At 57.8% G+C, this 21,269-nt stretch overlaps 1 protein-coding gene across 7 annotated transcripts in view; it reads right to left on the reverse strand.

Moving 5' to 3' along the window:
* PDE9A (phosphodiesterase 9A) overlaps nt 1-21,269 on the reverse strand; it is a 93,141-nt gene that overhangs the window by 9,082 nt on the left and 62,790 nt on the right. For 6 of the 7 annotated variants that reach the window (XM_064578432.1, XM_064578437.1, XM_064578423.1 and 3 more), the window contains exons 7-13: nt 14,603-14,687; nt 9,305-9,386; nt 7,317-7,391; nt 3,659-3,745; nt 2,709-2,813; nt 2,390-2,472; nt 1,197-1,353 (exon numbers count right to left, since the gene is read on the reverse strand). In XM_064578432.1, the coding sequence (XP_064434502.1) occupies nt 1,197-1,353; nt 2,390-2,472; nt 2,709-2,813; nt 3,659-3,745; nt 7,317-7,391; nt 9,305-9,386; nt 14,603-14,687 (674 nt within the window). The remainder of the gene's footprint in view (nt 1-1,196; nt 1,354-2,389; nt 2,473-2,708; nt 2,814-3,658; nt 3,746-7,316; nt 7,392-9,304; nt 9,387-14,602; nt 14,688-21,269) is intronic. The other variant, XM_064578449.1, reaches the window with a different exon arrangement.

Consider the following 21,269-nt stretch of genomic DNA (forward strand, 5'->3'; position numbering starts at 1 on the left):
TGAGCTTCCTGGAAGCGTGGCCGATGGATGACAACAGTTTACGGGGCTGCTCTCTGACAGAGTGAAGCTTATCAGACCTCCGGGAGGGAGAGCCCGGATCCCCGTGTCTTTATCAGGTGCACCTTGAGGCCAGGCCCCGAGGCATCGAGTGGGTGAGGTTGTCATCCGTGGGACGGCAGAGCGTGGCTCCTCCACACGAACGTGGTCCCCGGCTCGTGGCACTACTAGCTGGGTGACGGGGACCAGCAGAAAGGCCCCTTCTCACAGTCTGGAGGCCAGAAGTCCCAAGGCTCTGGGAAAACGTCCTTCCCGACTTTTCCTGCTCCTGGTGGCCCCAGGCGTTCCCTGACTTGGGTCCATGTCACTCCAGCCTCTGCCTCCACTTTATGCGGCTTTTTCTTCCATGTATGTCTCCCCTTTTGTCTCTTCTGAGGACACTTGTCATTGGATTTAGGGCCCACCTGGGTAATCCAAGCTACTCTCCAGAGATCTAACTTAACTACTAGCAAGACTCTTCCCAAGTCGAGTCACATTCACAGGTTCCGGGGGTCAGGAAGGGAACATACAATTTCTTTGGCAAAGGGGGTCCATTCAACCCACATACTCCTCTAAGAGGTCCTTCCGGTCTCTTCCCTCCCCTGGAAACATCAGAGGGGGTGCACGGAGCTGTGCTCAGCGGGGACCCCCTGCGTGGAAGGGGGTGTTACTTGTAGCGAGTGGGAAGCTGTGGGTCTCAGGATGGGAGGGCGCTGTCCCCTCCTCCCCAGCGTCCCTTATCTGAAGTGGGTGGTGGGGCTGACTTAAGTTGAGGTGGGGGTTCGGGAAGCAGTCGGGTTTCTGCCAGATTGGATGCAGCAGGTGGGTCTGTCCAGGGCCTGCACGAACTCACTGTGGACCTCTGATGAGTGACCCAACCTCTGGAACCCTCACTCTCCCAGGCTGCAGGCTGGAGAAAGGACAAATCTCAAAGGATTCGGTCAAATGAGGGATGTGAAATGCAGGTCGGTGGGGTCCCGTGTATCCATGCTGAGGGCTCGTGTCTCCCTTGGGTGCACTGGCCTTGGTGGGGGAGGGGTGGGGCCGGGAGCGCGTGGGGGCCTCAGCCACTGGAGCAAGGGGGTTCCACCGGTGAGCACAAGGGGGTTGTGCTCACCGTCCCCCCACTCTGCAGTCAGAGGGCCCTTGCCCCTGCATACCTGTCTGATCTGCTTGAACTCGTCCAGCTGCATGTTGGCAAAGATGTTGCACTCGGGCTGGGCGAGAATCTGAAAGGCCACGGCGCAGTGGTGGTTCTCCAGGGGCGAGATGTCGTTGTACCGGACGGCCAGCTCCGTGCGGGCGTTGATCTGGTACCTGGCATCGAAGGAGAGAGTACACGGAGGCTCAGACTTCCGCGGGGACACGGCGGTGCCAGCAGAGGCCAGGAGGCGAGCCGTGGCCCTCTGCGGTACCAGGGACGCGCTCCTCCGGGCTCTCCTGACTCTCTGCTGCCCCTTTCGCTTGATGCCCTCAAGGTCTTTCCTGTAACCCTACCAGGTAGACGCCACCAAGACCCCTCCTCTGCGCCCAGTGACGGTGCCCGGAGGCGATCAGGCCTTCCATGTTGGCCCCTCGACACGTCATTGGTATGCACAGAGGGCAGGCGTTTGGGGGGGCACCAGGGTGTGTTTTCATGTTGCAGCTGTGGCTTCGACCCCTTGGCTGGACTGTACCTCGCACATGATCTTGAGTGTGAAAGCAGGGGGTGGATGCTCACAGTGCCCGCCTCCTTGGAGGAGCCCGGGCGTCCCCACCACGGAGGCCTGCCGTCAAACGTGATGGTGAGTTCTCGGCCACGTCAGACCACACAAATACACCTGCTCGGACAGGTGCATCACCAGGGATGCAAACCAGTGCCACACAGCTGGGACCCGGCAGTTATGCAGGGTGGACTCTGTGCCCTTGTCCCCCCAGAAGTGGGACTGAATCACTGTTCCTGTGAAGCCTGGCCCCCACAGCCCGCTGTGGACCCCTCCCACCCGCTGCCCATCTGCAGTCCCTCTCTGTCTCGGTCCTGTTGGAAACAGGCTGGGGAGAGGGATCCGGAGAATGGGGCATCATATGCGGCCACCACGCCCTGCTTCAGGCGGAGGGGAGGACTGGCATCACCAGGACTGCAAAGGAGTGTGGCAGCCCCTCGGGGCTCGGCAAGCCGGAAGCTTCTGCCCCGGGTGGCCCGAGGTCCTGGACCAAGTCCCAGAGTGGGAGCTGTGTCCTGCGGAGGTGAGCTGGGGGCTGGTGAGGCTTCGCCAACAGCTCCAACTTGGAACTAGTCTGCGTGTTAAACTGAAAAGGTCACTCTGATAACCAGAGAGCCCTTTAAAAGGAAAAAGAAAAATCATGTACATACGTGTTGTTGTACCCCGGATGATCCAAATCATGGCAGATGGCTGCTGTCATTAGAATCAAGATATCCATTTGGGAAAATTTCTCCTGGATCAGAGAGAGGGTGGGAGGGGGTGAGGAGGGGGCTGGAATGGGGTGGGAGAGGAGTAACATGGGTAGGATGAAGCCCCTCAGCAGCTGGCCCGGGGGTGGGGCCAGGAGGGCGGGGGACACGGTGGGCTGGGGTGGCTTCCCTAGGAGGGTAGGGGAGCCTGTACCCCGGGTGGGGGCTGCGTCCCGAGCGAGGTACTGCCACCCCCAGCAGGAGCCCCCCCGAGACCCACCTGGAGCCTGCAGACCCAGATCATGCTGTACATCATCTGGGTCACGCAGAAACAGTGCCGGAAGTTGTGGAAAGGGTTGTTCCTGTAGTTGTCGTGCACGCAGAGCTGCGAGAGACGGAGGGTCCCAGCTGCCCACGTCTGCTGCCCACCCTCCCCTCCAGGCTACCCCGGGCAGCTCCTTCCCATTTTGCCAGCTGACTGCCAGTGTTTCAGATGCACTCTGCATCACCCTTGGCTGACCCAGAGGCCAGCTGCCTTCCTGGGCTTGCTGGAGGTACGGGCGAGGCGGCCCAGGGGGCCTGAGGACGTTCCACTGGCCACTCTGTGGCCGGAGGGCAGCTGGGCAGTAGGCTTTCACCTGGGCTCATGGACTGAGGTGTCCCCAGAGGGGCTCTGAGGAGCCACGCGGGGACGTGAAGCTGCAGGGAGGGCTGGGGGGCTATCGGAGTGGCTCTGGGTCCCGGTCCTCATCACACCTTTTCATATTTTAATATTTAACATCTATGCTTTTCACACTTAGTTCTGAGCAACATTTTGTTTAAAGTAATTGCTGAACACACACCCACATACTCATACACGTACCCCCTCCACACATGCACACTCACGCCCACCCGCACGCATTCACACACTCCCACCTCCACACACTAACATTCATGCACACACGCACACAGCAGTCAGGCCGACACCCCCCATAAACGTGCACGCACCTGCACACTCACTTCACTGCCCCCTCCTTGGTTCTTCCTATTTTCTCGAGCACCAGAGCAGGAGCTTAGGGGTGCTGAGTGTTTTGGTGGGAGACGGACAGAGACAGGCTGCACGTCCTCACGGAACACTCATGGGAACGTCACCTCCATCTGTAGGACGCCACCAGGAAGGGGCCCAGCTGGTCTGTTCGCTAGTAACTGGATGACACAGTGTTCGAGGGGGACGGGGGGGCCTGCACTTACCAGCCATCTCCTGAGTGTGATGGGGTTGATGGAGAAATCTCTGACCAGGCCCAGGTCATGGTACATGTGCTCTAAGCAACTCAGCATCTGCAGACACAGGAACAGAAGGGTGGTCGGTGGCGGGGCTGGCCAGCCCAGCCGCCTGATGGAGCTGCCCCTTCCTCATCCCGGGAGATGCCTGCAGGGCCCACCGGTCCCTAGAAGGTGAGCCCTCTGCTCCTGGGGGCCCTGATAGCAAAGCCATGTTGACTGGGGCGGGGGGTCTCGGGACTCCTAGCAGGGATGTGGGGGCTTGAAAGAGCAGCTGGGCTGAGAAGTTAAGGGAGTTCCATGCGAGAAGGGACCGACTGGGTGAGAGGGGGCACCCCCAAACGACCACGTCCGAAGTGACTCTGAACTTGGACACACAAGAAGCCAGGCTGAGGTGCTGGGGACACGGTTCCATGGGATGCGCGCCTGAGAGCTGGTGCCTTTGCAGACACAGACGCCCTGTGCTCGCTGAGACTCGATGGCCTGCGTCCCCAGCACGCTTCGTGCACCCTTGTGCGGCCCGCGGGGACCAGACACACTGTAAGGCACTCGTTGTGGGGTCTGGAAGGTAAGCCGCATTCCCGTCACTGAGCTGTCTCCTACGGGAATCTTGCTCAGGTTAAAACAGCTTTTGTTTTCAGTCCTGAAGATGATTGATTGTCATTGTTGTGATCTATTTAAATATAGCTCAGAGCTCTGGAGCTAATTAAGCCTGAGAAGAAAGACTGATTATTAAAAAGTGAGAGTCTGAGAACGCAGGCTCTGCTTTCTGGGAAGCAGGTCTTGCATGCAGCGCCCAGGGAGATGGGAGATCCAGGAGGCGGGGACCGTTGGGCATCACCTGGTGGCAAGGGGTGTGACACTGGCCCACGCTCCCTGGCTCCGGGGCCACACACCTGAGCCCTGCCTCGTCCCATCCGCCAGCTACCCGGGGCCCGAGCGGTCACGCTTCCGGGCTGCCTCTGGTCACCGTGTGACCTTCTCTTCCCAAAAAGGTGTGTTATGGACTGAACTGTGGCCCCCAAATCAGTGTGTTGAAGCTCTAACCCCCGACATGACTGTGTGGACAGAGGGCCTTTGAACACTCATTAAGGTTAAATGAGGTCATCGGGGTGGCCCTCGTCCACTAGCACTGGTGTCCCCATGAGGAGAGGAGACCAGAACTGACATGCACACAGGGACGACCACGTGAGGACCCGGAAGGCGGTGTCTACACGCCAGGGAGAGGGGCCTGGGAGACAGCCGCCCTGCCGACGCCTGATCTCGGACCTCTAGGTGTGAGCGGACGCCTTCTTGGCCTGCAGCGCATGTTACAGCTGCCCGAGCTGACAGCTACAGGGCACGCCACCGGAGACCCGTCTTCCTCGTGACACGGCACTGGGAGAGCTTGGAACACGGGGAGCATGAGCTCTGCATGTCCAGCCCTGTGCCTGGAGCGTCCACAAGACGGCTGTGGAAGGAAGGCCACGGAGCCGAGACCCGTGGCATCGCCAAGAATTCAGTGGGCATGTGGGAATCTGCAGTGTCACAGATGGACTGTCCTCCTCGAGGGGACGGGACGGACGCAGACTGCATTATGTGCAGGGTGCCAGGCTCTGGGGACGAGTCCAGGGCCCTGGCGTGTGGCTTGGGGTGCTGGCGCCCACCGTCCTGGATGCCGGCGCTGGGGCCAGAGGCCTGCAGCCCCCTCCGCTCCCCTCCGCACGCACGCGCAGCTCCAGCAGTCCCCATGAGCCGTGACGGTGGTGGTGAGATCGGGAGTCCACAGCTGGAGGTGATGGGCAGACGAGACCATCTGGCCCCACTTCTGTGACGTGTGCGGCAGCTCTGGAGTGGGAGGGACGCGTCGTGCATCCGTTCCCACGCTGGCAGCCCCGGATGCTGGGTGGTCCGGGCCGGGTGGCCACCTGGAAGTGGCTACGGGCGCTCGCCAGAGAGCCGGGGCCCCATGGCCCGTAAGCCCCGCGCTCCAGGGAGGTGGCCATGCTGGGAAGAGCTCTGACACGTCAGCTAGCGGGGAACAAGAACACGTGAAGCCATTGCCTTCGTCTGCTCTCTGAGCTGGAGGACCCTGCTGGGGCTGGGGGTGCTGGGCACAGAGATACCCCCACGCGAAGGAAGAGGTGTGATCCCCCAGTGGGGGCCCCGACATTCCAGGGCATGAGCTGCTTCGTGGGCGGCCAGATGCAGTTTTGGGGGGCCTTCACCGCTCACAGTCCCAAATCCACAGCACCCCCAGATTGGCCAGAGGCTAGGGCTCCTGTCTTTGGGCATCTCTGGTTCCTGGCTGCATGTTGGCAGAACGTCTCTGGAAACCCTGGAACCGCTGAGCAGTCTGCCCCGGCCACTGAGATGCGCTGGGGGAAGCCCACCCGGAGGCTGGGCCCACCTGCAGGCTTCACCCCGGCCCTGATGCCGTGGGCAGGCGGCCTTCCTCTCCTGGGTGCGTGAATCCTTCAGCCTCTCCGGCCCCAGTGGGATTCCGTGGGAGATGGAGACAGAGCGGGCAGCGAGTGCCCATTTCCAGGCAGGTGCTTTGCCATTGGGGACCTGGCTCTGCTCTCACTGCTGGTGTGCGGAAGCCGGAGTGATTTCCCAAAAGCGGTGTTTGCCCATCCGCCAGAAGCAGGAATCTGTGCGTGCCGAGCCATCCCGGTGTGCCCACTCACCTGTGCACAAGCCTTGCCCAGCCCAGGTCCTAAGCCCAGACCCTGGTCCTGACACTTGTCTTCAAGGACCTGACCCCCGTTTCTCCTGGCCATGCTGCCTCCCATTCCCTCCGGGCACGGTGGCTTCTGCCGTGGCCTCTTGCCCATCTAAACCCACCCTCCAGTCCTGCGCGCTCCTGGGTGGCTGGATGATTTGGGGTCCATGTGACGTCCGGTCCAGGGTTTGTGATGGGACAATCCCTGGGACACAGGCCAGCACACAGTTGGGCGGAGGTGGGGCGGGCAGGGCGGCAGTCTTGTGCCGGAACGAAAGCACGAGAGCTGGGCACTTCCGAGACCCTGGCCCTGGCGACCGAGATGGTGCCCGCTCAGGGTGCAGATCTCTCCTTTCCTGCACCCTGCGGTAAGCTTGCAGGGGGGCGGCCTTTCTGCATGTCTGTGTTACCAGAAAGCTGGAGAAGTTGTAGATTTGGTGGGCCTCATGTCCATGATGAGGGACTTTTGTTTTCTCGGGGTTCCAACACGGAGGGGTACAACTGATATTATTAGATTCGGCCGAATAAACAAAAATCTCCATGTTAGTGTTTTCTCAGCAAAAGGGGAAATTGGAAGAACGGTCTTGCTGCAGGAGTCCTGCACCCCCAGTCCTGCATCCTCTGGCTGAGACACAGCTGTCTTCCCTCGGCCCCTCTCCTGAGGAGGCGCCTCCCAAGTTTCCCCTCAGGGGGTGTGGCGGCCCAGGAGGGTGTGTGGGGTTTGGGGGGCCAGCTTTCCTGCACTTGACCACCCGTGCCTCTGCTCTGACACCCCCCTTTCTGAACTCTGCGTCCGGGCCCCCCTGAACCCACCCAGAGTCAGACTGAGGGAAAACCTGGAGAATCAAGGCCAGAGAGCAGGCGAAGCCATGGGGGGACCCTGGCAGGTCCCCGTGATGCTGGCACTGGGGGCCCCTCACTCACCTCGTTGGGCTCCCAGAGCCAGACGTCGAAGGTGGGCTTCCGGAGAGCTTCGATGGTCTCTGGGGAGAGCAGGTACTGGAAAGGACAGGAGGTTGGTTAGGCTCTGGGCTGAGACAAAGGCTGGTGAGCTCACATGGATGGGGGACGTTTGCTCCACGTCCTCCTGTTCCCTGGTCAAGAACGCCTGGGCACAGACTCCAAGGCCACACTCTACAAGGATTCTGCGGAGCGCCAGCCTCTAGGGACAGACATCCCATCTGTGGCTGCCAGAGGGAGGGCGAGGGCACCAGGAGGGCTGTGGGGGGAGATGTTCCACATTTGATTGTGCAGAGGTTGCCTAAGTCTCTCCAAAGTCACAGCGTGCCGCACCTGCAGGAGGCAAGCTTGACTGTGGGTAAGTTACCTCTTCGTAAACCCGATTAAAAAAAACAATAGAGTGGGGCACCTGGGTGGCTCAGTCGTTAAGCGTCTGCCTTCGGCTCAGGTCCTGATCCCAGGGTCCTGGGATCGAGCCCCGCATCGGGCTCCCTGCTCAGCAGGAAGCCTGCTTCTCCCTCCCCCATTCCCCCTGCTTGTATTCCCTCTCTCACTGTGTCTCTCTCTGTCAAATAAATAAATAAAATCTTAAAAAAACCCCAAAACCCCCCCAAAAAAACAATAGAGTGAAGTCAAGGATAAAGAATTAACTTGGCACAGATTCAATACTGGCTAAGAAGCTATTAGGAGTTTCTTTCTTTGGCTGCAGGCTAATGCAGTGCAGCTTGCTGGGGGATGTAGATGGGGAGTGCCAGAATCGGGTCAAACTGTCGTGGGAAATAGGCTGTGATCTTAGACATAAGACCGTCATGGTGTTCGGGGATTAGATGTAATCTTCCCCGAGGTCTTTTGGTTTGCTTGGTTTTTCATTTATTTATTTATTCATTCATTCATTATTATATTATTTAGAGAGAGAGAGCAGGGGGAGGAGAAGAGGGAGAGCGAATCTCAAGCAGGCTCCCCACTGCGTGCAGACCCCGACATGGGGCTTGATCCCAGACCCTGAGACCATGACCTGAGCCAAAACCAAGTCGGATGCCTAACTGTCCGAGCCACCCAGGGGCCCCTGTTTGGTTTCTTATAAGGATTGCTATGGAGGACGGACACCTTTCATTTTGGCCGTTGGCTGGGCCTTGTGGGTCCCTTGGGCAGGATCGGGAGATGCGGGTCATGTTTTCTTGTGGGAAGAGGCCCTAGTGTCCATCTGAAGACCTCGGATAATATGTCGCACATATTTGGAAGTGGGTGGGGGGAACCCCTCACAGGGCGGCTCTGGGAGGCTCTTTGTCCCCATGAGGACTGTGGGCAGTTGGGGGGGCCTGCCCCACGCCGGGCCTGGGAAGCCTGTCCCTGCACCAGCACATGGAAACCTGACTCTTAGCGGAAGCGTGTGTGGACAGTGCCAGGCCAGGGTCTCGCTGACTCAGCTGAAGGCATGGCTGAGACGATGACCGACATCACAAGACCCTTCTCCGTGGTGGTTTGAAGTCCACACCCCCCCAACTTCCCGGTCACTGGGGCCTCCACTAGGGCCTGGGCTCTTGCAACGGAGAAACCTCTCGAGGCGGAAAAGCAAAATTTCTCGTGATAGCTACACACTGTTCAGGACAGGAGATCCAGTGAGGCAGATTTTAGGTGATTTCAGAAATGGAAGCTCCTTACAGTAACGTCTGAGTGTGAACACCCTCACCGAATGGGTGAGGGACGGACAGCGGGGAGGGGCTGTGACCTGCCGGCCTGGCGGCCCCCACGACTAACACACGGTGAAGAGAAAAAGTACTGGGCCTGAGAATGGCAAGCGGGGGTCACACAGCCCAGGGCCAGGGTGGGAGCTGCATTTGCAAACGTGCGGACAGAGGGGGGCCTGGCCAGGAAGTCGGGGTGGCTGAGGGTGGGGGGCCCGGCCGGGGGCGCACACCTGCCATTTCTCCAGAGCCCGAATTTCCTCTCACCTTGGGATACGTGGGGACATCACGCCGAGGTGTCAGTTTCTTGCTGTTATCCACAAAACTGTACTTACAGGGACAGCTGGTCCTGCAGGAAGACAGTCAGGATTAGCTCTGGGATGGCTGCTTCGGACGAGGGGTCTGCCGGGGCCCCTCCTCAGAGTGACACCAAAGAAGCCCCAGCCAAACCCAGACCCCACACACCCCTTGGTCTTATTTGTTAAGTCAGCAAGCCAGTGACCTCTCATTGCTAACCCACCAGGACCCCGCCTGGACCTGGGATGTTGCAGCTCTCCAAAAACACGTCACCTTCATTTTAGGCAAATTCCTAAAAAATCTTTTGATGATGCAAGTAAAAACATTTTTATTTTAAAAAATTCAAACAAGGAGAAAGTAGGCAAAATTTTTTTTTTAAAGCAAGCCCCCACGTTACCTACTTCTTTCCTTTCAATCTCTCACACCCTGGAAATACCTTCTGTTAAGTTTGGGGTATCCTTCCAGAGTTTTCCTAGGCATGGACACACAGGGACAGTGCCTTGGATTTTTAACAAAAATGGAACTGTCTCAAACTTACTCTTTTGCTACTTGTTTTTTTCACCTTGCTCATGGCAAACTCTCTGCTTGTTGCTCCCTAGAGCTCGGTGTCAAAGGCACGTCCTTCTGGGGTGCCTCTGGGGGGGGGTCCGAGCTGCCAATCCAGTCCCCACCACAGACTTTTAGTTTCCAGTTTCCCCCCGTACCTACCTTTAGAGATTAATTTGCTATCGGGCTCCTGACTCTGTTTTCCTTCACTTCTAAGTATCGAGGTACCCCCTCCCCGCCATAAGGACAGAACAAATCCAGCCAGGCGTGCTCTGGAGGGAAGCCACCGTCCAGCATCAGGGGACAGTGTGCTGAGCCCGGTGGTACCCGGGGCTGGATGTGGCCCCCTCCCCACCCGGGGACCCTCCCTTCCTGGAAGGGAACATACTCCCTTATCCTCAGACGTTACACACTTTGTAGATCACACCCTGTCTCCTGGGAGAGCACTTTAATACCACATAGTAAGAGCCATGAGACATTCCTATCCTTTAAGCCTGTGCGTCTACGCTGGGGAGTATATTTTAAGAAAAGAACTAGATGTGAGCAAACCACTCTGTGCACGAAGGTATTCACTGCAACGTCATCTGTTGTAAAAACACAATAAACCAGAAGCCACCTCAATGTTGCTGAGTCGGAAATAATTTAAACCATCACGGTACATCAACAAGATGGACTGTTATGTGTTAAGATATTGATGAGTATTATGTGAAGTAAGAAGGTTTTGGGGGAAAGGGGAAAAAGAAATGTTGCATACAGTATGGGCTGAAAGGTAATGCAAAAAAAAAAAAATCTACCAAGTTTCGAGGAGAAGAGAACACATTTTGTGGGCTGAGATGAGTGTGCATTGTGGCCTCCTGGGAAAACGTACGAACTGGATGTTGGTTCAAATTTGATCCATTTATTGCTTACGGTGTAGTAAGTGAAAAAAAGATTACAACATGGTATTTCTTTTCAAAAGGAGGTCTCTATACACAGAAGCACATCTGGGCAGCTCGGCATCCAGATCTCAGGTGGGGTTTGCCCCCTCATCTGTACAGTCTGGAGGTTTTACCTGGGGGCTCTGCTACTTGCAAACTCAGAGTAATACCTCTGTGTCCTTTCTGATAAAGGAGCCTTCAGTACAATTTTCTGGGGGTCCTGCTATTCTTTCCCTCAACGCGATGCTTACAAAACTCATCAGACTTCGTGTGGGGAGGGGATTTTAACACAGATTCCGCGAAAGAGTAATGAACCCATGAACCGCTAAAAGGCACCAACCAGGCAGGTGTCTCCCATTGCCGCCCTATAAATGAGAAGTCGCCCCCGCACGTTTCTGAGCAGTAACGAGCTTGCTCTGTGCCCTTGAGAATGGAGACCACAGCATCGCCCTGTCTTCCTTGCGCTCAGCCTCTTCCGTGCAGACATCCCCACACGCGCCGTGTACGCAGGCCGTATTTTCCGGGGGGGTGGGGAAGCTTGCACAAAGCAAGATGGTTGGCCTGCAGGAATCCAGCTGCTTCCTTGAAAATCCCGGTGTCGGGAGCGTCTGCTGGGTGCCCGGCGCCTCCCGCCACCCTCCCCCACCTCGGCCAGGTGGCCCGCCTGCTCCCTCTGTGCCTCGTTGCCACGGGAACCAGCCTCCTCCAGCGACAGAGCCCCTGGCATGGTGCCTTTTCTTTTCATTCTATTTGGGCCTCATTTTTGCTTTCATTTCCTGGGCTCCCAGCGCCCCGCCCCATGGCTCGTCCAGTGGACAAGGCCGTTTGTTTGGGATGGAAGTGGAGACCGGAGCCCCCGGAGCCCTGGGGAGCCCTCCCCCCGCCCGGGGTGAAGCGGCAAGCTCCGCTCTGTGCCCAGCTAGGCAGGACACTGGACCCGGGGAAACCCAAGGCGTGTGTCTCGGAAGCGCGCGGCCTGGTCCGGGGGCGTCCCAGAGCCTGCCCGCGACCCCCTCCGCTGCCGCTCCCAGAGCCGGAGGGCCCCTGGCGCGGAGGGAGGCCCAGCTGGGTGGTGCTCGTGGGGGCGATCGTGGGGCCGCCCTTCAGACTCGTCAGCCATGTGTGCGGGCACGGGGCAGACATCTGTCCCCCAGGGAGGCCGACCGCCGCCTAGCTGGGCTGATAGCCAGGAGCCAGAGCTGTGTGGGGTGCCCGTCTCTGCCCCAGTCCAGGCGAAGCCCTGTGTGGAGGAGCCTGGTCCCGGGGACGCTAACATGCTGCACGGCATCCCTGCGTGGTTAAAACGGAGCCTTGCACACAACAGAGACAGAGGGGGGCGCAGGCGGCCTCCTGTTTGCCGTCTGAGTTTGCGTCTCCGTAAAGCAAAGGGAAGGGCCATTCGTGTGGGGCCCAGAAGGGCCCGGGGCAGGTGGCCTGGCTGTGGGCTAGACCCGGGCCCAAGCCACCTGGTTTCTTTTTCCTAAATGTGTCAGCAACGTTTGAGAACTTTACCCTGTTGGTCTGTGACTGAAGAGTCACACCTACCCGTCTCTCACCTCCGTGGGATGCTGCGAACACTGTCTGCCCAGAACATCGCCTCTAGGAGCAGTTAGGGCACCGGGAAGGCTTCTCTTTGCATCACGGCACCGTGAGCTCCAAAAATGGACTTTTCGGGCGGCGAGGGAGGGCGCTTCAACCCTTGGCTGGGCCCAGGCACCTGCCCCACCTCGGCTCTGCCCACTGGGCCGGACGGGCGCCGGTGGGTCACGGTTTGCCTTGTGGCTCCCAGGCGGGCGGCTTCTTCCCATGTGCTCCAGAATCGGGCGTATCCCCCCTCGTGCCGTTGTGTGGGTTGAATTATGTCCCCCAAAAGTGAGAAGGGGAAGCCCTAAGCCCCAGGACTGTGCATATGACTTCCTTTGGAAGGAGGGTCATCCCAGGTGTCGTGGCTCCACGTGTGGCCACACCGGGGCAGTGGGCCCTAATCCAAGAGGGCAGGTGTCCTTCAAGAAAGGGACATGTGGGCACAGAGGCACACGCAGGGAGAAGACCGTGTGAAGGCCGAGACTGCAGTAACGCACGGACCGGCCGGGAGCCCCCAGGGCTGCTGACAGCCGCCAGAAGCTTCCGAGGGGGGCTGGACTAGATCTGCCCTGGAGCCTTCAGACGGAGTGTGGCCTTGTGGACACCGTGATCTCTGACTTCTGGCCATCGGTTCTGTTGTTTCAGGTGCTCTCGTGGCCGCCACGGGACGCCGGGACAACCCGGACCCGGAGAGCTCTTCCCCTGGCAATCTGAGTGGCAGGAGCAGGGCTGGCAGCCACCCCAGGACGGCACACGCCCCTCTTCCCCAGGATGGGAGGAAGGTGCAGGAGCTGGAGGGAGCCCCCGGGACGCAGCAGCAGGGACGGGGCCAGCGAGGGTGGGGCTCATGACTCACCCCCGGCGGCTCTGGGCAGGTGGCAGGCCTTAGTCATTAGAGGAGGGGCAAGTGGCTGCCTTCTAAAAAGCCTCCCGCAGGTGCTCTGTGAGCTCGCGGGTCGGCATGTTTGTGAGTGAGGTGATGCCCACGGAGGTGGGAAGGGACCTCAGGGGTCCCATTGCTGCCCAGGACACACCCCCTCTGGCCGGCACGTGTGGCAGACCCCGGCCACCGAGGGCCTGAGCATCCTCCAGCCTGCTGAGCCGGGCCCAGCCGACTCCCGGAACCGTACCTGGTCCCACGAGGGCCTCTGGCTCCTGCTCCCAAAGAGCCTCTCACTAAGGGGATGTCCAGCATGAATTATTCACTCGCAGTTTTCTGCAAATTTTCACAAACTCCTTCACCCTGACCTCCCCAAATCACATGGGATGACATCTCCAAATCCACATCAGGTGCCAAGTGGGTGTGATAGAAACGTGGTGTGGGCCCTGTAAGACCACACTAACGTGGCTTCGAGCCCACCCGAGGCCAGCCAGCCCCTCGGCTTCACGTGGGAACGTCAGCTTCCCCTGCACCTCCTGCCTTCAAAGAGCCTTCCACGCGGCCGGCCTCCCTCACTAAGCTGGTCGCCCTCAACGTTTTAAGACCCGGGAATGATCTTCAAACTGGCAGGTGCGCTTTCAAGGACAGCCTGGGGGCTGTGCGCAGGGCTAGTCTTCAGTTCCTTGTCCCCACTAAATGCCGCCGAGCTCCCCACACTTACACGCTCCATGCCCGCGCCCCCTCCCTCATCATCTCCGCTGTTACCCCGAACGCTTGCTGGGACCACAGTTTCGGCGGAGGGTCCTGTACAAACACCTACCTTCGAGGGGGTGTAAGGAAGCCCGGGGTGTTTTTTCCACGAATTTCGGCTCCCCAGGGGAGAACCCCTCGTTCTGCATGACAAGTGATCTCTGTGTGGAGAATGGCCAGGCCCTGTGGCATCTCCCCTGTGACCTGCTATTCTGAGCTGTAGGGACGTCCACACAGGAGCACGGCCTCCGGGCACCAGGACACCCTCCTCTGTGAGCCAAATGCCTTTTCCTTTTATTGGGCCCTTTCTTTAAAAATCGATGCCAGCTTCTCTCAGGCTGGATAAGTGAATCCTAAAGCTTTGATCTCTGGGGGGATTATTCCTCCTTTAACTGAAGCCATCCTCCTCACCTCCATCTAAGACTGTGCAGTTGACAAGCCCACCCCAGCCGGAGCCGGGCTGCCTCCACCCTGCGCTCATCCTGGCCGGAGCTGGGTCCGGCTCTGCCGCAGTGCGCTGCGGGGAGCAGCCCAGAGCCACCCCCTCCCTGGGCCCACGCGCAGGGCTGCTCTCCCCGGGCCTGACCTTACCTGCTGCTTCTGGCCACCAGCTCTTCCCGCATCTTCTTGATGTCACTCTTGCATTTCTCGATCTCCACCACTTTCAGGCCTTCCACTGGGACAAAGAAAAACAAGGGGGTTGCCATGGAGACATGCAGAGGACCCCGCAAGGCTGGTGACTGGGTCTGGTCCCGCGAGAAAGCTGGCTCTGGCCCCTGCCGGGGTCCCTGCAGCCGAGGGTGCCAGCAGCTCAGGGACAAGGACTCCGGCCTGGCGGGCCTGTCTTGTCCGGGGCCAGCACGAACGGCCGCACCCCTCCTTGCGGTTTCTGCAGGGCAGAGCCCCTGCTCCCCTCCCCACAATCCCGAGTCTTCCTGCACCCACTCCCCACTTTCTGTCTCCAGGCCTCTAAGCACCAGCTGGGGACAGGGGACAAAGAAATCTCTTATCCTAGAAAGAAGAGGAGAAAATAAGGCCACAGTGCCTGAAAACACGACCAGAAGCTCGGGGAGCAAAACCGCAGCCTTCCCGGCAAGGATGAGCTCATATTGCTATAAAACTTTCCCATTTTAAGGTCCCACTGGAGCAGTTAACCGGGAGAAGGTGTGGACTTCATGTGGAGGGAACACAAACAGGCCCGGTCAAGGGTGAGCAGAGCCGGGCTCGCTCACATTCTCGCAGCTCCCTGCAGAGGGCCTGCAAAGTCCGGACACCACTGTTCCCCCAAGAACGAACTGGAGCTCATGCCTCCCAGCGAGCGCTCAGCTCCAAGACCTTCACTCTGGCAGCTGCACACGTAGCCCAGAAACACTGCTACTGAGCAAGCGGCTGCAGAGGTTTTCGGGTTCAAGTCAGCTTTTAGGGAACAGAAGAGAATTGCTTTGCTACTCTGCAATCACACCTCAATTATCATGCAAAAAGATAACTACCAACGATGCTACTCTAGTCCCCTTTTCCCTCAAGCGCAGTCTGAATACCTAACAATACGATGCGAATGATTTCTCCAGGAAAAACAACCCCCTCCCACGACAAGTGTCTGCAGAGGGGAAACGCACGGCAACCTGTCCGAACCCCAAGCTCCCCGGGGCAGTTTTCCAAGCGTTTCCAGGGTCAGGGTGCGGGGGGGCAAGGCTACTGAAAATATTGCTTCTTTCTGCCCAAAGTGGTGGGAATCTGGAGGATCTGATATTCGGATATTTGGACGTGGTTCTAGTGACTTGCTTCTGTGCGGCTCGGGGGATGTTGTGCCGAAGGTTCTTCCCGTCCGCCCCCCGCCCCCCCCCCCCAGGACACGGGACCAAAGCCCGGGGCCGTCAGTGCAAGGGGTTGGCACCAGCCAGGTGGGGAAACGCAGAGAATTCGACCTCGGGGATGGTCCACTCCCTAAGAGCCCAAAACCTCCTTCTGGAACGGGGTGTTCTTAGCACTTCCTTGCATCATGGACCCCACTGGGAAGCGGCTGGAAGCCACAGGTCCTCCTCAGAGAAAAGCACACCAGCTCCCACCCCTTCTGGTTTGGACCTCCCAGAGTGCCGTGTCCAGGCCCTGGGCCACACCGCAGGAGGCTGGCCCATGGGGGAGCCCCAGTTCCAGCTGCGTCTGCCGTGGGGACGCTGACCTCAGCACATGGCAGATTCAGTGTCCGTGGGAAGGAGCTCAGTCTTGTTGACATATGAAGGGCAGACATTTCCAGAAAGTAAGCAGATCTGGAGAAGAGTTCTGGTATGTGATATAGACTTTGATCCTCAAAGCAAATAGACAAGCAGTATAAAGTCCAAACAGGGTGGCCTGCGGAAGTCCGCGGTCACATTTACTACATTTTAAACATACGGAGGAAATGCAGAGCATCTCCAAGAAGAATGTTGTAAAATTTATCTACGGTCCTATTGGCCCAGAGAACAACCCATTTATTATGTATAGTGGTGTGGATCTTTCCAGGCATTTCTCTCCCACCCCCGTGCGCTGGAAACAGCTATCTGTCCATCCAGAGTTTTAAAAAGACAAAATTGGGATCATGCTGCTTGTGTTTTCTCATTTGCTTTTTCCAGTCATCAGTAAATTAAGGACACGCCTGGTGTTAGCAGCCGCCTCCTGGCTCATGGCTTTTGGTGGGTGTGTAAGGTTCGATTATTCAATATCAGTTCATGTAGATCACATTTCCGGGCCATTTACTGGGGGGTGATGTTCAAATTCAGCCTTTGGGGCGACACAGAACAATATCACTAACTTGAACCCCAGAGATTCAGAATTTATGGTGATTACGCTTATGAAGAGCCTGGTTGCCAAGGAAATTGATAGTAACAAGATGGCAAAGTTGGGCATTAATCAATGGAGAGAACAAACATGTCACAGGATTAAAGGTGGAACACAGGGGGCAGGGGGGCAGCCAGAGCACCACGCATCCACCACCGCTGCTCCCGCCCCTTCCAGGCCATTTCTGGAAGATTCCACAGCTTACCTTTGGCCTGTCCCAGCGCCGCGTTGCCCTGGTCCCATAGGAGGGACAGGGCCCGGCCTAGGAGCGGGGCCCTACCCCTGAGAAGTCCTGCACAGACCCTGGAGACAGTTCTCCAGTGAGGCTGGATGTCAGGTCCCTACAGGGTAGCCTCATCTGTCCACCTGCAAACTTTAAACAGGTGGGCACAGAGCGGAACCCCAAACTAGAGCCCTGAGGGCTGCTGGAGCCCCCCTGACGAGGAGCACCCCCTGCGAGCCTGGGGGTCCCCTCTAGGACTTTGGGGGTCATGAAGGGCGGGGGGGGCGGCTCTGCGAGTCACACGTCACCCTGAAGGAGAACCTCTGGGAATGATTCTGGAAGAGGGGTGCCGGCTTTGGGAAGGGGTTCAGTGGGCAGAGGGATAGCACAGGCCACAGAGGCTGCTCTGCTCCTCTTCTCCACCGGCTCACTGGGCTCCCCCGAGGGGCGCCAGAGCCGGCGCGACCCTCCTTCAGCGGCAGAGCTCACGGAAGTTCGTTAAAGACGTACGTCTACAGCTGTATTTCAACACTTCCTCCAGGGGGTTCGGCAAAGAATGTGCATAAGCCTCACGTCCTGGGTGACACAGAAAAGCTTGGGTTTCGGCTTCGAGTCTTCTGGATTGTTTGTGTGACCCGACATTAAACTCTGTCCCGCAGGCCAGCTCTCCGGGTGTTTGGGGTCTGGTCCAGGCCTGGGCCCCGGACCGGGGCGCGCGCGGCCACATCCCACAAACAAGGAAGGAAGTGGAGGCCCCATGAGGTTTCATCTCCAACCGGGAAGTGAGGTGACGACCTGGGTGTCCCGTGTCTCTGAAATAATTTCTAACCTAAGCAAGACCTCAGACACCCTTGAAGAAGGAAAACGACTTAGATAAAAAGAAAGAAAAGCTTCTAAAGTGAATTAAGAGAAATTCAGATATTATATTTGATTCAGAGGAATTATGTTTGAGAAAGTAAAAAAACAAAAAAGCAGGAAATCCACTTAAAACAAGTCAAGCCAGCCTAACGTGGCTTACACATGGCCAGTCCTAGCCGCAGGCCTCCTTCAACTCAAGCACAGAGAGCAGCTAATAACAGCTCATGTACACCAGACACGGCACGTGTGCGTCTGTATGTGTATGTGTGTTTACACACGCATGCGTGTGAGGTGTGCATGTGGGGGGGTGTGTATGTGTGAGAGGATGTGTGCCTGTGTGTCTGCATCTTCGTGTAAGTGTTTACATGTGAGCATGTGTGCAAGAAGCAGAGTGCACATGTCTCTGCGTGTTCACACACGTTTACCTGTGTGCAAGCATGTGCAAGCATCTGTGTGCACAGGTCTCTGCATGTTCATGCATGTGTTTACATGTGTGAGCATGTGCGTGCATGTGAGCGTGCAGGTGCGAGTCCGGGTCTGGCCTGGGCCCAGTACAGCAGCCTGGCAGTCGAGCCCGGCAACCCTCCCAGTGCACAGGGGGGTCAGGACTGCCGCCTGAGTAGTTCCCGTGTGACCTGCATGAGGGGTCTGCGTCAGGACCCTTCTCCCCAAAAGGGCCTTCCAAGGTCCCTGCCATGCCCTGGATACTCACATCTTTGGGTTAAGGAACTGCGGTGTTTGGGTGGCTTTTTGGAGCTCATGGCCCTGGGGCTCAGCACAAGTGAGGGACCCCGCCCCCTCTGTGCTAGGGAGCAGGGGGCTTGGAGACTGGCAAGGGGTCAGCCACAAGTGCCAGGAGAGGACACACCTGAAGCCTGGCAGAATTCAAGGAGGACGAGAGTCTGTCGCAGTCACGGGCATGTCCTTGGGGGGTGTGTTCCCGTTCGGAGGGGGCAGCCAGGAGGTGGGCTTGCTGGGGCTATGGGAGGACCCACTGCCCACACTCCCACCTGACTACTGCCAAGTCGCTATCTCGGCCCATGGCTCTTAGACCTTTCTCTGCTCCCTTCTTGCTCCCTTGATCCGTTCCTGCTGTGCCCGGGTCTCTGGTGCTGGCTAGTAACAACACGGCTAATCGCAGTGTATGCAGCCAGCCTGAGCCCCGTGCACGGCGGGGTAACGCGCCCTCGAGGTAACCTGGGTGCATTTGCATGATTTATGTGATGGACACGAGGGCCTACAGGGACAGCGAGTTCTGGAGGATTCGGGGCTAGGCCACCAGGGGAGAAGGTCAGAGGTGTCGCGTCCTGTAGTCCTCAGTTCACACACCGCTTGGAGGCAAAATTAAAACACTTCTCGGCCTGATCACTGTCTCCACGGCCAGATACCGGAAGCCTCAGCACTGAGGTCAACACAGTGTTCTGGAGGAGTTTTGAAAATTCCTTAATGGCCTCCTCAACTTTCCTGTTTGCAAGGACCGGCAGGAGCTGGTGCTGCTTCTGGGAGAGATGCGGGGCGGGGGTCAAGGGGGAGGCTGGCGCGGGCCCAGAGGCGGCCAGGCGGGAGGCACCTGCCGGCCTCGGGTGCATCTGGGTGACTCTGCGCTTCTGTAAACATAGAAGGTGAATCAGCAGCAAATGCTTTTTGTGTTCTTCGGCTGAACCCCTTCCCACAGCATCTGGAGAATTCCCTACATTATGGGACTCGGTGGGAAGCTGGGCTTTTGCCTCCCACTGCAAACGCTCTCTATAGTGGGTTGAATTGTGTCCCCTAAAAGGATATATGCTTACATCCTGACCCCCAGAACTCATGAGTATGACCTTATTTAGAGAAAGTTTCTTGCAGATATAAGCGATTAAGCTCTCCAGACGAGATCATCCTGGATGAGGGTGGGCCTAAATCCAAAGACAGGTGTCCTCTCAGGGCCTGAGACACAGAGACTCTGGAAGGGGCTGTGTGAAGACGAGGTGGTCTGGGGTGACGTGGCCACAAGATGAGGATTGCTGGAGCTGCCCGTAGCCGGAGCAGATTCTCCCTCAGAGCTTCCAGAAGGACCGCCCTCCCGGTCTAGGACTTCTGGCCTCCACTGCAGTGCGACAGTCCGTTTCTGTTGCTTTAAGCTCCCCCGTTTGTGGTACTCCATTGAGAGGGCCACGGAAGCTACCGCACTCCCCTGCAGCCAGGGCGTGGGCACACGGTCCTGCTCCGTCCAGACTTCGGATCTGTGGCCAGTATACGAGGAAGCAGCCTGATGTCTGCAGCAGTGGCCGTGGGGATGGTGGGGTCTGCGCACAGAGCTCTGGGCGCTGGGGAGACAGCGTGCGTCTGGGGCTCAGATGCGGCATCCTCGCGCATCAGCTCTGCGTGGGATTTGGGATCTTGCTCCTGCTGCGTAGTCACCGAGCAAGCCCTGCTTCTGAGACCTCCCAGCGCCCTGGGAGCTCCCCAGAATCCTTTAGGAAGAAGCCCCTTTTCTGCCGAATGTGGCCACAACCGGCATGTGTGGTGCTTCCCGACCGGCCCTCCCAGGCGCCCGGGGGTCCTGCACGGCTTGAGCGGCCCCGCCCGGACCTCAGTCTTATTTACTTTTCCAATTCGTTGGATGAGCTTCAGCGGGTCACTTAATCTCTTTGTGGCTTCTTCGTCATCAGTGGGGAAAATATATTGGTTTTGAAGACAGAATATCAAATGGATTTTCTAAATGCCAACATACTCTGAGAAGTAGAACTTATGTAGGTCATGTTTCAAGTTATTAAGGTGAACAGGTTTTTGCATGATCCTGAATATTCTTCTTGAAAAAAAATCCAAGCAATTCATACAAGATACGGAAAGTGACATTCAGTGCATCCTGTGAATACGAATCAGCCAGATGCTGTCTGGGGAAGCCACAGCCCTGCTGGCCTCAGGTTCGGATTTGGTCTCGTCATCCCTGAGCTTAATAAATAGGCTGCCCTTTGCCTTGACATTGACAAAGATGTGTGAGTTGGACGGGGAATTGTGAAGCGTGAGAATTCAAGCATTGCTCCTTATTTTATGGACGAGGACACAGAGGGTGAGAGATGGAAGCTGTCCCCCTCCCAGTTTCAGCTGTTTGGTCCCTGAGTCAAGACCAGAACCGACCCTCCTTGCTTGCTGGAAGTTTTTCTGCTTGCCTCGGTGGTGACGGGGAACCAAGAGCTAACGATTCGGCAGGCGTATTCCTGAAACAGTTCTGAAGGCGCGGAGTGTATGGACTTGCCTCGTTTATGTAGAAAGAGACACAGAGATGTGCAGCAGAAGGTCCTCTCCCAAGGGGGCCGGTCTGGGGGGCTTCGAGTTTTCATTCTGTCCTCTTCTGCCCCGAAGGAGCGCCTCCACGTGCCA

The sequence above is a fragment of the Mirounga angustirostris genome, unplaced genomic scaffold (assembly GCF_029215605.1).
Source record: "Mirounga angustirostris isolate CCGP_5_RB_7025 unplaced genomic scaffold, mMirAng1.0.hap1 SCAF_1, whole genome shotgun sequence".
Classification (NCBI taxonomy): Eukaryota; Metazoa; Chordata; class Mammalia; order Carnivora; family Phocidae; genus Mirounga; species Mirounga angustirostris.